Raw genomic sequence first — 14,549 nt, 5'->3', positions numbered from 1 at the left:
TTCATATTCCCTACTTGATCTGATTTGTGATAGTGAATGTTGTATGTTAAAAAATTGAAACAAAATAAAAACTGTGCAGAAAAGTTAAAAAACACATAGTTTTTCAGCTAATTAAAAAAAACACTAAAAGTTAGTTGGATTCAATATGAGAGGGAGTATGGAGCGGTGGGGTGGATTTGTGAGTCAGGAAGACCTAGATTCTAAACCCACTTCAGATACTGACTACTTGTGTGAACCTAACCAAGTTATTTAATGTCTACAAGCATCACTTTCCTCATTTATAAAATGAGGAGGCTAGATTTGATGGCCGCCATCAAAATTTGTTACCAGCTCTTAATTTATAACCCCATGAATAGGAAAATAGGATGTTTTACTGAATTATGATGCTATTGTCTCAATCGTGAATCTGCCGGAAGGTTTAGTTTTACAAATAACAAGCCAAAATAAATGAGAATGCAGAATTGACACAAGCAGGGAAAGGCCTTCAAGACCTTTCCAGGCTTGAATATAAACTCAGTGGAACATTCAAGAGCCCAGTGGGGCCTTGTTTCTTTGCTAATACAATGATCTGTCTATCTTCAGCATCCACTTAGTTCAACAGGGTTTTCTGGAAGAGAGCAAGGGACAAGACTATGTTTGATTTTGCCTTTTCTAACATACTGCAGTTAACCCTGGAAATGAATTTGATTAAACCATTAAATAACAGGGACCATAACACAATTATGTTTGACATCTTCTCAGCAGGATCCTACCAAAAGGTAGTTAAGTAACACTAAAGTTCACGATGAGGGTCATAATAAAACGAGAAAGCTAACTTTTTCCCTGCGGGCCCTTTCCAAATAGGAAATTAAAATCCCTAGAATTGGTAAAGAGACTGCTGGAGAATAACTTATTAGAGTCAAAGGACATTTTTGTCAGGAGAGTACCCTCAATTTTAAGGTCATAAATGACACACCAAGTGTGTTAAATTGCCTTGACATCAAATCATGGCTCAGATGAAATGGAAGCCATGGAATAGTTGATTTGGGGGTGAAAAAATTATCCAAGAGAAATGTGAACTTAGGTTGAACTTGGCCAGTGATGACTGTGCAGATGAAGGTGTACTCAATGTCAGAGTCAACCATCTAACTACACCATGGCTAGGCCCTTGGATCTGATGTCTAAATGTATCACCATGCCTAAAGCATGTCTGTTCTGTTCTGTGAGCAAGGTGACTGCTCTTATTTATAACTGTGTCTGTTTTCTTACCAGCTCAATTTTGTCCATAAGTCCAACTAAGCAATTGACTAGATCCTGTCTATAATAGATGGCTCTCTCCCACTCAGCCCTCACTCCCAACTTAGGTCCACTGGGGATCTGAACAGAAATAACTCAAAAACTGCAAATAAGAGGTGCTTAATAAAAGCTTTCCTTTCTTTTATAAAGTGCAAAATTATTAGTGGCATAGTATATAATACAAATTGTGAATAAGTAAATACATAAATATTGTTTGCTAATTTTTTTATGAGTCAAAAGTTTGGAAACCACTGGTCTATGTTAGATAATCTGGGTTTGGAATGCCTGTTCAGGCCTATTGGGGGGATATACATGAAACATAATGATCCATATGTTAAGTCATGCAGATAAGTTGCCATGAATCTCTAAATAGCAGCTTTGAACTATATGTATAGTTATTCTACTTAATATGACAGAAGTCTTCACATGTAATTTATAGATTAAATATTTTCATGAATTACATACTTCAAATAGGCATGCCCTAAAACAGACATTTTAATTAGCAATAAAATGCAATCAGTGTGCTGCAAAAGATATTGACCTAATACTCAGGAGATCTGGGTTCCAGTTCTGTTTTTGCTTTCACTAAATGCAAAATTTTGTGTAGTTGAAAGAACACTAGTTTATAGTCAGAGGACCTGATTTTGAATCTCACCTTTGACACTTTTTACCTGTGTAACCTTAGATAAATCACTTAACATATGTGAACCTCATCCTCCATCCATAAGATAAGCGTATTGGACTATATCACTTTAAAGGTCCCTTCTGATTCTATAATATTGAATACATGAAGGCCCTAGTCATTGTGAGTGGCCATACATTAAAACAGACCTTCGAAATATGGATTCATACATCTGGATTTCCAATTTTCATAGGGTTGTTCATGCAGATTATGGAGAATCATAATGTCCATTTAATTCACAACATTTTTATAGTCTTTGTTAATTATAATATATTGAGATCTTAGTTGATATAAGATCATGATCTTGTTGTTTGTCCTTCATTATGAAGAGTACCATTGACATCATGGGGTGATGTCTTGACTCTCACATGAATTGGATTTAACTGAGACAAGGTCATCAGCCTCACTCTCTCTTCCTGAGTTATCAAAGTCCAGTGCAGGAAAAATCAGGATGATTGGTGATGGTCTGGGATGCAATAGATGACCTTGACATCTTCTATGTCTGACTAAGCTCTAAGCACTCCACAGTGCCTGCTGCAGCCACCTTTGTGGCCATTGGAACAAATTGTTCTCATCCACCTATTCTGTTGGGGGGAAGTCTTTACATAATTGGGGTAAACATCCCTTTAATCTGCTGGGAAGTTTGAGCCTTGTTGGTTATTCTCAAACCTGGTTTAGCCCATCTACTGAGATAGTTTTATTGGGGTGTGGCCACTGTGTATGCTACAGCTTTTTGGATCCACAGGTGAGAGTTGGGTGACAGACAGGTAGACAGTAAAGGTGGATGAACAGCCTTGAAAAGGAGTAGGGAAGCCCTCACACCAGAGATGCTAGTTCTCCCTGAACATCCATTACACTCCATCATAGAACTAGAGCTAGAAGTGATCACGCCATTCATCAGTCCAATCTTCTTATTTTTTAGATCAGAAAACTGAGGCCTAGGAGGTTAAAAATTCACCTAAGGTCATACGGTAGAAAGTGTCAGAGGTGGGATTTGAACTCAAGTCCTTTGATTTCATTTTGATAGAGTGTGAACTTCCTGAAGGGAAAGAATATTTCATTTTTTTCTTTGTACCTCAAATATTTATCACAGTGTCTCACATAGAGTAGGCACTTAATTATTTTTGTTTGCTTGATTATTCCAGAATGTCTGGAGGCTAAATTTTAGAGAATTACCTCAATATCTAAAATCTCCAACCATGAAATAGTCTATGCATTCTTAATTCTGTCAAATCTCAAACAAGTATAATAAATAGTTGTATACTACTTCAAGACCATCTCAGATCCTGACATTTGGCACATTTCACACTGATGTGACAGTATCTTCCAAAGTAAATACTGCACTCCAGAGAGAAAGTCTCAATTTTAGTTAAAAAAACTATTATAAATAATTAATAATGAGTTCTTGCTAAACAACAACAGGTGCTCAACTAATCCCAAACAGAAACAGATGCAAACACAAATGTTGGACAAACACTGAACTACAAGAAGAGCAATAAACTTTGGGGAAAGGCTTTTCTCCCCACCTTTTTCCTTCATCTAAGTGTCAATCATAAACAGAATCTTATCCAAGGTAGAGTTAAAAGGGATATCCTTAGCCTAAGTGCAGTTTTCAGCCCTTGGATCATAAAATTTAAAATTGAACTAGGACTTTGGGGACAGCCTACCAACTAATAAATGATTCTGAATCATAAGCATTCAAACCATTCAAAATCATGAAGAAAAAAAATAAGAGAGCAAACAGAAAATCGGGGACAAAACAAAACAAACAGGAAAAGATAAAAATCATCTAGAAATCATATAAATAAACTATTCACAGACATACAAAATAGATAAATAAATAGAGATGTTAAGAATTGAAGAAAATCTTATGAGTCATTTAGTCCAATCACCACTGGAAGCATGGACTCTACACAACACCTCTTTCAAGTGGTTTATCCAGCCTCTGCTTGAAGACTCCCAGTGTTGGAGAACTTACTTCAAAGGCAGATGATTCCATGGGGATAGTGGTCTTTGACAGGAAACTTTTGCTTACATCAAACTGAAATCTACTTCATTTTGTTTTTCATTCATTTTTCTTAGTCCACTCTTCTATGGATAACAAAAACAGGTCTATCATTTCTTCCCTATTATTGTCCTTCAGGTATTTAAAGACAATCACAGAACTACAAAGTTGAAAGAATTCTTGGTGGTTATCTAATCCAAAACATATATGAATGGGAACCTCTCCAATGATGATGATGATGATGGTAACTTCCATTTAAACAAGTACTTTAAAGTTTGCAAATTGTTTTTATCTATGTTATATTATTTCACTTAAAAAAATGTATAAGGTTGGTATTTTTGATATCCCCATTTTACAGATGAAGTAACTTGTCCTAAGTAACTCAGTTAGGAATATGATCTTAGGCAGAATTTGAAGTCAGGGTTTCCTGACTTCAAATCCAGCATTCTACACATTGTGCCACCTAGTTGTCTATATTGACAAATAATCATTTACCTGCCACTTAAAACCCCTCAGTGACTGGGAATTCATTGCCTCTAAAAGCCATCTATTCTAATTTTGGACCACTCTAATTGTATCAAAATTTGTGCTTATATCAACTGAAATTTTATTTAAGAGGGCAAGTGTTCTTTTTAAAGAGCATCTTGCTTGCAGGTGCTAATCTTATTTTTTGACATCCTATACACTAAATAACTTAATTTCTCAACCCTTAGGTCACTTCTTGCTTTACTTCATTTCTCTGAGCTTCGTCTTTAGTTCATGCTCGTAGGCTCTGCACTTCTGCCACATAATTTCTTGCCTACTAGACATACGTTATGAACAATAACTTTTCAAGGCTGCTGTTGTTTCATCTGTAAAATGAGGAGCTTATATTAGATGACTACTTAGGTTCCTTCTAACTCTAATTCTGTCATTGTTCTAAATCTACCAGATATTTCCTGTCTCAACCAATTCCTGATTCTGGCTCCTCTTGTGTCTTGTTGCCACCTATATAATACATGCTATTACAGTAGCTTATCACATGTACAACAGAGAGTGGGGAGTCCCAATGATATTTTGTGTTTGTTACCTGATTAACTCAAGAAGCTCTATTACTGGGGAAGTATGGAGGAGAAATTGCTAACTCCTCAACTAATACAGAATAGGAAAAAGAAGGAAAACAGAGAATCAAAGTGAAGGTCAAATGGTTAATGATATGAGTGTGCCATGTAAATGGAAAACATAGGCCCAAGCCTGAACTTTTCATCATCGTTAGGTGGTAGAGTGTCCCCTTTTCAAATCTCAAGCCAGTATATGGTCCTCCTCAGCAAGGCATATTCAAGAAAATGTTATCACTATTATGTCATTACTGCATTCAAAGGAATGGTCATCATTTTGCCAGGAGAAAAGTACTATATGCAGACACATTGACGGTAACCTCCTATAAATTTACACTGATGGTTGCATCTTGTTTAGCAGATCTTTATCTATTATAATACTGCCAGAAATGAAAGACGAGTCCTGTGAATATTATACTCTAACTAACCCTAACTGGTTTTTAATCAGGAGCAAGTGAGTCCTGATGGCTCACATTTAATTTGACAATTCATAATTTTATGACAAATTCCCTAACTACTAGTATTAATTTGGCAAATAACATATGATTATCATGTCTTGCAAGATGATACAGAAAAGATTTAGTGAAATACATAGATAACAGAATTAATAATACACATTAGTCATTTGTTAATTCATGTTAATCATCATTTCTCTTTGCCAACACAGTATATGCTATTCACACACTTGTTGCAAACAAACAGCTGTTCATATGAAGTAAAAAAGTATATTGTCACCATCTCTAAATTATGTCTGTATCTTAAAACATGGGTTTTATATATTTCAAATATACATATGTTTGATAATTTACACATATGTAATACATATACATTTTGTTGCCCAGTTATTTTTAAGTCATGTCTAACTCTTTTTTTCTTTTTTGGCTAAGCAATGGGGTTAAGTGACTTGCTCAGTGTCACATAGCTAGTAACTGTTATGTGTCTGAGGCTGGATTTGAACAGAGGTCCTCCTGAATCCAGGGCCGGTGCTTTATCCACTGTGCCACCTAGCTGCCCCTCATGTCTAACTCTTTATGACTTCATTTAGACTTTTCTTGGCAAAGATACTGGTGTGGTTTGCCATTTCTTTCTCCAGCTAATTTTGCAGATGAGTAAACTGAGGTAAACAGAATTAAGTGACTTGCTCAGGGTCACCTAGCTAGTAAGTATCTGGGGTTGGATTTGAACTCAAAAAGATGAGTCTTCCTGATTTGAGGCTCTATTCACTGTGCCACCTAGCTGCCCCTATACACATAAATATATCAGTATAATTGGTTTCCTTCTCAGTCCTATATATTTTATTTTATGCATTTAAAAACATTATCCTGAAAAAAACAGTTCTAGGCTTCTCCCGGCTAAGAAAGGGGTCCATGGCACACAAAAAATGATTTAGAACCCTTGGTCATAATGGAGTATGGGAGAAGTAGGACTAGAATTTGATGTCTTACTCCAGGGAAAATAGATGTAGAGGTGGTAGTATAACAGATTGACTGAAGTGTTTCCTGTGTGATTTGTACATACCAGTAATAATGCTAAAGACTATTCCTTTTCACCAATCTTGACATAATGATCTTACTAAATAACAATAAAAGAATGTGTATAATATATATCACTTTAAGGTTTGCAAGGTGCTATATATATGTTAACTCACTTGATCTTCAAAACAATTCTGCAAGGTATCAGTTATTATTATCTCTTTTACAGATGAGGCAATCTAAGGTTGTGATTTGCCCTGGGTAACAGAACTAGTAAGTGCCTGATGCTGGATTTGAACTTAGAGCTTGTTGACTCCAAGTCTCTTACCTATTACATCACCTAATTGCCTCATCAGAATTTTTTTCAGAGCATTGAAATTTTTGTGTTTCTAATATTTAATGTAATATTTTAGTGTGATATGGCCTTGGTTATTCAGAAGTCTTGGAAAATGAGTCATTCTAATAGACTTTATTCTGAGATAGCTGAGACTTCAGAACTTAAGATAGTTCTCCTTAAAGTCTAGGTAAGGAAAACCTGATGCTTTCTAGCTTAGGTTAACAAAAATCACAAGAATCATTAATCAAATTAATATTGTTTGAAAACTATAAAAATTTTTATTTATTTACATTTTTAAACTTGAGGTGCTGAAAAAGGTAAGAGAAGTTTTGCTGTATTTGAAAATGTATTAGCAAATGCAGGCATTAAAAATTATCAATTCAGTAACAATGCAATATTCAATAAACATCAGTACTGATAATTTATTACTAAAAGACATAGTTCTAAAATATATGTAGTATATTAATCATTTTAATAGACATTAACAAAATAACTCTCTAATGGTGCTTCTAAGTGATAAGCCCAGCATATGTGAGTTAAATTAACTTGAAAAGAACTGTCACTATTCATTTCATCGTTGTCTGTGAGATCACATATAGATTGTCAAGAGTAGTCATCCAAATTCTATCAGGCACATATGGCGGTTAGAATGAAAGGAAAGGGGTCTATCATCTAGTGAGATCTAAAATATAACTTTTTCTTGGTATTAAAAATCAGGTGATTTGTCTCAAGCTTTTTTTTTCTTGCTTGCTTCTCCTGACATGTTAAGATGATTCTTTGCTTCACTTCAAGAGATTAGTAAAGATATTAGCACTTGTAGCTTTCAATTGCTTCAGTTTGCAATAACCCATGCAATAATGACTATTTTTGTTTCATTTGTTTCATTTTCCACAACAACAAAAACAACCACCACAAAGAGAAACATATTAGTCCACAGAGCAGCAGAAAACCTTAGAAATAAAGATTATTAAAACAGAAAAGTGCAAAAATTGGTTTGGAGTACCTGGTTTTAAATCCCCTTGGGCAAACATGTCAATCATATAGCGACAGAATGCAAACTGATCTAACAGAGTGGAAAGAAAAAACAGCAACGAAGAAAGTTTAACAACCTTGTTTTTGCTCTTCAGGGAAGAAGCAGTCTGACAATGAAAACCAAAAATTGTGATTTTGAGTCATTCAGCTTCCTTTTTCAGGAAATAATTTGCACTTACACATACATATCACATACAAGAAAATATATGTTAATGTAATGTTCCATTAAAGGTAATAGACTTGAAAGCTGGGATAAACTCATTATATACTGTAATTTTATATTGAAATTCACCCATTATTTAGCAGCACTGAAGAGAAAGTCATTATATTCCTACCAAAATCCTCAGTGTCCTTTTGCAGACTAGAGATAACCAATCACAGAATCTGCCTGAGGCAAGTATTTCTAAACCTTACTGTTTGGCCTCAAGTCTTCTTTCCCCAAATGCATCTAGAGAGCAATCAGAGAAAGATAACCCACTGACAACCTACCAACAATCCTTTGTATGGAAAATTCTCTGTAGTATAGATGAGAAATGTGTTCTTCATTCTTAAAGAACCAAGCTATAGAGTGGTTGGTGAGTTAAGCTATTATCAAAAGTAAATTGAATCATCTTATGATCAATCTAGTTTATTGCCAGTGAAGAATGTACATATAGAAATAGGTATTTCAATATTAGTTTAGCAATACATAGTGATTTAGCTCTATATGTGAATATATATGTATGTGTGCGTGATCACACACAGAGCTGTGTATATATATATATATACACATATGATTTGTATGTCACAACCCAAGGTGCTGACAAATCATAATCACTATATTCTGTTCCAGGTTGACATTGGCTGGTTTGTTTCACAAGAAAACATTTGTTTTCCCTCTGGTAGATGCAGTCTAAATCTCAATGAACAAAACTTTGGGGAATTAATTATTTCATATTAATTTTTATGGATATCTTTTAAAATGGTTTACAAATTAATATTTTTAAAGCAGGAATTTAACTGGCTCCAAATTCAAAAACTGATTTATGACTAGAACTATTAATTATGCATAAAACAAATTATCCTATAAATCATATTTTGATATATTAAATCAGAAGTTATGTGAATACAAATTCAGAGAATCAGAAATCCAAATTAGGGTAATAATATTTGAAGTATAAGAAAACTTTTAGTTACTCTATTTCATTTTAAGTCTCTCAAGACAAAAACAAGAATTTTACGTGCACAATAACATGTATACACATATTTCCATTGTTAAAGTAGTTCAATTGGTTCTTTAAAAGCAAATCCTTTTAGGTATTTAAATACAACTAATGATTTAATATTCTAAGAGTTTATTTTTGATTCACTTGTTTTTAAACTCAAATCATATAAAAATGATGATAACCAGATCCCCATGCTTGACTATTTAATTCTTGTGAAATAGCTTCCATTGCTGTACTCATTATAAGTTTGGCCTATGTCAAAGTAATGACATATTGGATTATGGGTAAGTCTAGCTGCCCAAGGTGGCATAGATCATCCAGTCCCATTTGTTGCTGTTGTTCAGTCATTCAGTCTTGTCCAACTCTACATGATCCCATGGACTTTTTTTGGAGTTTTCTTGGCAAAGATACTAGAATGGTTTGCCATTTCCTTATCCAATGTGTTCCCATTTTACAGATGTGGAACTAAGGAAAATAGGTTAAGTAACTTATCCAGGGTCACACAGCTAGTAAGTGTCTGAGGCCAGATATGAACTTAGGTCTTCCTGAAGCTAAGTCTGGCAGTCTATCCACTGTACCACCTAGTTACTTCTATTTTGTCTTCAACATCATCCTACCTCCCTTTCAGAGTCCTCATCCCATCTGATGTTGCTCATCCCCTCAGGCCTTTAGGTGTATAGTGCCCTCAAAATATCCAATGATAGTATTAGCTAACTCCAAATTTCCAAAATTAAATATCTGCCCTAAGAAATCATTTCTCATGTCAAAACACTCATTTCCTCGTTGCCATTCCCCAACTAGCTATTGGGAAGAAAGTAATCTGACTTAAATATCAGGTCTTTGAATAAGCAACTCTATGACTTTGTACAAAGTTCATGACACCTTTTAGCCTCAGAGACTTTATTTATAAAATGAAGAGGTTGGATAAGATGTTCTTTAAGGTCCCTTTCCAACTCTCATTAGTTCCAGGATTCTACAGATGCCCAGGTAAGGAACTGTTGAGCAGCAGTTGTGTTGGACAATGTATTTTGTACAGGATATATGTAACTTCTCAATTTTACAAAAAATATAAATTAAAAAATCAAACTTGGCTGTAAAGAGAGAATTTTCAAATATGAAGCAAGGCAGGTGCTGATATTGTTGCCAGGAGTCCAGATTTGTGTTTACAAAACAAAAGATCTTCCATGAGTCATTTGTATGAGCTGAACATTAGAAGAGCTTCTGGTCTACATGGTTCTGCCTTAGGTTTGGTTTGGTTTTGGTGTGGGGTTTTTTTTTTGAAAGCTTATGGCATAACTTGCCCCTCCACAGGGAGAAAGAAATTTGATGAGTAGAATTCTGAGAATGAAAAAAGGCTACTAATATTTGTCAGCCTGACTCATGCATAAATGAATTTTAAGTATAATGATAATAATAATAAGACATCTCAATGTGAACAAGACTTTTTACATTTTCAGTTTCAAAACTAAGCTATCTACTCCCACACATTCATAAGGCTTATCTTCACTTGATAGCTTTATACTCTTTATTTAGGTTCTAGTATGTGTCCCTCAAGTTGTTAGTTTATTTGTTTTAGTCCTGAGCCAGGATTTTATTTTGTGAAGGCCACCCCCTCTGTTGACAGAAGTAAATCAGTAACTCATCTACAGAGGGGTTGTGGTATAGAGCTCTATCCTTAGCTCAGAGAGAGTAGAGGAGCCTCTATGAGCTGGATAGAAGGATTCCAGGCTTAAGAAGAAGTGATGATACTGAAGGTAAAGGGAAACAAATAAAATTCAGATCTTGTGAACAGAACTGTAATCAGGAAACTTTTCCCCCCACAGTGGATGACTTGATTGGATTTATGGTTTAGTTCCTTGAAGATATACTACAACTTCACATATAAATATGTTCCTTTATAGTGTCATTATATCTGCTTATATATATTATATAAAGATAGCTATGATTTTGTATCCAGTCACCATTTATATATATACATATATATGTATATATATGTATATATATGATATGTGTATACATGTGTATAAATGTATATACATATATTGATATACATACATATACATGTGTGCATATGTATATGTTTATATGGGTATATATATACACCCATATATATACACCCATATATATATATTTTTTATTCAGTCACCACTTTTGGATTTCCTTTTTTTCCCCACCCAAATGAATTCTGTCCTAGAAAAGAAAAAAAAACCTTTTTGTTTCCCATTTCTCTCTTTTAGGTTCTCAGGGAATAGTGACAGACAGGACTCAGCTGCTGCCTTGGATGCATGCCCAGGCTTATGGAAGCTACGAAAAGGTCATTCTAGGTGAAATAAGTCAGCAGCCAGAAAAGTCAGCTTCAGTTGGGAAAGTACCCCCTAGTGGAGTATCATTGGCCCTCCCTATATTACCACTCTGTCCTCATATCAAAGACATATGTGAATATGGAGTAAATTTTTCAAGAGTTACAGATATCTAATACTTTGTTTAGATTCAAGTTGTCCAAATATGGGGACCCCAAACACTTTTTATTAAATTTAAAAGATTTATCCATATTACAAATATATTTTTATGACACAGTTGGAGCTACTTGTCATACATTCTAGAATATGTATTTCACGTACTATATTCATAGTCCAAGAAGAAAATTTGCCTAAATAACATTTTATATGGATAAAAATTCCTATTTTCTCTAATATCTTTTCACTCTTTTCCTATTATTTTTCATTGTGAAGGGCTATCCCAAACACAAAGACTTTTGGAAAACTGACAAATAAAGTTCTGGTCTATGAAAATATCAACTAAGTAGGAGATAGCTTCAAGGGCACCTGGCTGTTTTCCATTGTAGTACAACTGGTACTAATCAATAGCTATTCAGAATCTATTTTCCATGTGCCCTATAAGTGGATCCATGAACATTTCAGGGCCCAAATAGTAATAATGGAAAGGGCAAGTGTTATTTCTAATTCTTTTTCAGTTTATATTAGTTTAAAACTTGAAAAAAAATCTTCTAAGAGTCCCAAGGACAGAAACAAACAACTGATTGCTCCATGCTCAAAGTCTGCAGTTCAATGATGAGAAAAGGGGCTTATAAAAAAATCAAGTGCCCTAAATTTTACAGAGTACTGATAGAAAAATGGGCGTGCTGTTTTTGTTCTTGTGCTTTTATTCTACCATTTCAAATTTTGAAATCATTATTTGTGGATTCAGGAAAAAAAGTGCTTTGTTTTTAAAGTAAAAGACAAGAGTTTTGGACATCTTACTACCATCCTACTCTGTATTGCACTGCCATTTTCATAGGCTGCACCTCCCTAAAAGGGAGGGGGAACCTCATTAATTTCCAGAATTTCGCTCTCCAAATTGTATTAGTCTTCTTCAACTGCATTTAACTCTAAGTTTTATGTTTTGTTATTTTATTCAAACTAAAACTGAGGGAAAAATTGGCCCTCAAATAAAACTCATCAAGCAACCAAAACAAGTAAAAATGTGATCATTTTCTTTCACCTATGCCCCCAGAATTCTTTATCGAAACACCTTAAAATAAACCAAAAGAAAGTTGCCTATGGAAGCATAAAATATTCTATATGAAAGGTTATTAACCTTTATTTGTATCTTAGAACCTTTGGCAGTCTGGCAAAGCCTATGATCTGCTTCAAAGAATGTTTTCAAATGCATCAAACAAAACACATAAGATTCCAAAAGAAACTAATTCTATGAAATAGTTATCACAATATTTGAAAAACCCAAGTTCATGAATTAGGAACTACAGCTTAGGAACCCCTTCTCTAGAAGTAAAAATTTTGTTGCCTGTGTCGCAAGTAGAGAATTTATGTGACAAGTAAATAGGGAAGGAATTGAAGTCAAAGCTGGAATGAGGACAGAATCAGTTGGGACCAGAAGAATACTGCTGCTATGCTTTTACAGATCCACTAGAAACACTGTTCCTTTGCATTTACCTAATACCATTCTACCAAGAAGCTCAAGGCTTTATACGAATTATATTTCATATTTTACATATAAATATATACCTTTGTTTACATCTGTAAGCATTCAAACAATATTTAACCTTAATAGCTCTTTGATATTGGTAAATATTTTCTTTATTTTGAGACCAAATCAGCAATTCCATTGGTATATGAAATTCCCAGTGATCAAACTCTCTCTGCTAATGTAACCCAGCACCTGCTCTGCGATTTAGTATTAGACAATTGCCTGGAAAACTGAGACATGAAGTGACCTTTCCAAGGTCACAGGCTGGGTCATGTCAGAGGCAGTAATGGAATATTCTGACTTTGAGGATCACTCCCTATACCTTATACTATGATGCCACCCACATGTCATAATTCTGATTTTTACAAGAGAGGATACTGAGGCTGCTCTAGAGTCTAAGGTCTTCACATGAGTCCCTGGAATCTGGATCCAAAGTTCAAGTTTCCATCTATTATTTCTTGCTGCCTATTAAGAGGATATCATCTCCATAAGGTTATTCTTTTAACAAATGGTACCCGAAAGAGGTTGCATAATTGAAACAACTAAAATATGTGTACAGTGCTATGATTTTTTTCATTAAACTCAATTTACACACATAATCCTTGAGACAGCAGAATACACTGTAAGCATGATCTGGTATATTGTGTTTTCCAAATTTTGGTTAATGAGTTATTCTGGGAAGCACATTTTACAGTGGTGATTTTGTTATTGTTGTTGGTTGTTGTTGTTGTTGTTGTTGCTGGTTTTTTTTTTTTGCCTCTCTGGAACCTGATCCAAATGAACAGTCCTCATGAACGTATAAGTTAAAAAGAAGCCAACCATTTGTGAGCACCCTTCTAATGATAATCACCAAAGCTCAAGATTTGCTTTTATAAAACCAATAACCACACCTTTCAGCTCAATTATGCTGAAGGAAACATATCAAAACATTAATCTCTATTTGCAAAAACATTTTTCATCTTGCTGTATCTAAAATTTCAATCCTTAGATATCGCATTTCCAGTTAATGATATCGGAACCCATAGGGGATTATTTTAATTGTCTTTATTTTTCTTGCATGAAGTTTGATTCTAAGTCTTTCTTAGCTTTGTTATTGTCTCTGTTTCTTTCCCACTACTCTCTTAGAATCTTCAGATGCTTCCTCCTTGAAATGTTTACCTTTCTGTTCATTTTTTGAAACAGCTGCAGTTCCTTTTTCTTCTTTGCCTTTGGGTTTAGCTGGTGTTTTCTCCACCTTTTTTGCTTTGGCATCAGCTTGCTTCACCTTCTCTGGTTTTCCACTTTTCACTTCCTTCTTACTCTTTTCTTCAGCTTTTGAGCTTTTACTCTTCTTCTCATCTACAAATAGCAAAAATGGTTGTTTAAACAACTCTCCCCACCAAAGGGCATATACTCTTTCTCTTTGGAACAATAAAATGAGGTTAAAAAAAAAAAGAAAGACTAAAAAAACCTACTTC

At 34.5% G+C, this 14,549-nt stretch overlaps 1 protein-coding gene and 1 long non-coding RNA gene across 10 annotated transcripts in view; one reads left to right on the top strand and one right to left on the bottom strand.

The window, feature by feature from the left end:
• LOC110208828 (uncharacterized) overlaps nucleotides 1-14,549 on the top strand; it is a 78,778-nt gene that overhangs the window by 60,017 nt on the left and 4,212 nt on the right. For 6 of the 9 annotated variants that reach the window (XR_002324660.2, XR_013486951.1, XR_002324653.2 and 3 more), the window contains 3 exons: nucleotides 4,101-4,206; nucleotides 6,761-6,804; nucleotides 11,343-13,981. This is a non-coding gene — a long non-coding RNA (uncharacterized LOC110208828). Of the gene's footprint in view, nucleotides 1-4,100; nucleotides 4,207-6,760; nucleotides 6,805-11,342; nucleotides 13,982-14,549 lie in introns of those variants that run through there. The other 3 variants (XR_013486950.1, XR_013486952.1, XR_013486953.1) reach the window with 3 other exon arrangements.
• Nucleotides 6,840-14,549, bottom strand: part of TRDN (triadin) — a 155,223-nt gene continuing 147,513 nt past the window's right edge. Inside the window, exons 8-9 of the mRNA XM_020986972.2 lie at nucleotides 14,251-14,430; nucleotides 6,840-7,931 (exon numbers count right to left, since the gene is read on the bottom strand). Coding sequence (XP_020842631.2) covers nucleotides 7,795-7,931; nucleotides 14,251-14,430 — 317 coding nt within the window. The 3' untranslated portion in view covers nucleotides 6,840-7,794. The remainder of the gene's footprint in view (nucleotides 7,932-14,250; nucleotides 14,431-14,549) is intronic.

The sequence above is a fragment of the Phascolarctos cinereus genome, unplaced genomic scaffold (assembly GCF_003287225.1).
Source record: "Phascolarctos cinereus isolate Bilbo 61053 unplaced genomic scaffold, phaCin_HiC Scaffold_5;HRSCAF=322, whole genome shotgun sequence".
NCBI lineage: Eukaryota > Metazoa > Chordata > Mammalia > Diprotodontia > Phascolarctidae > Phascolarctos > Phascolarctos cinereus.
The sequence above is the reverse complement of the archived record's forward strand: the minus strand, read 5'-3'. Positions and strand labels throughout refer to the sequence as shown.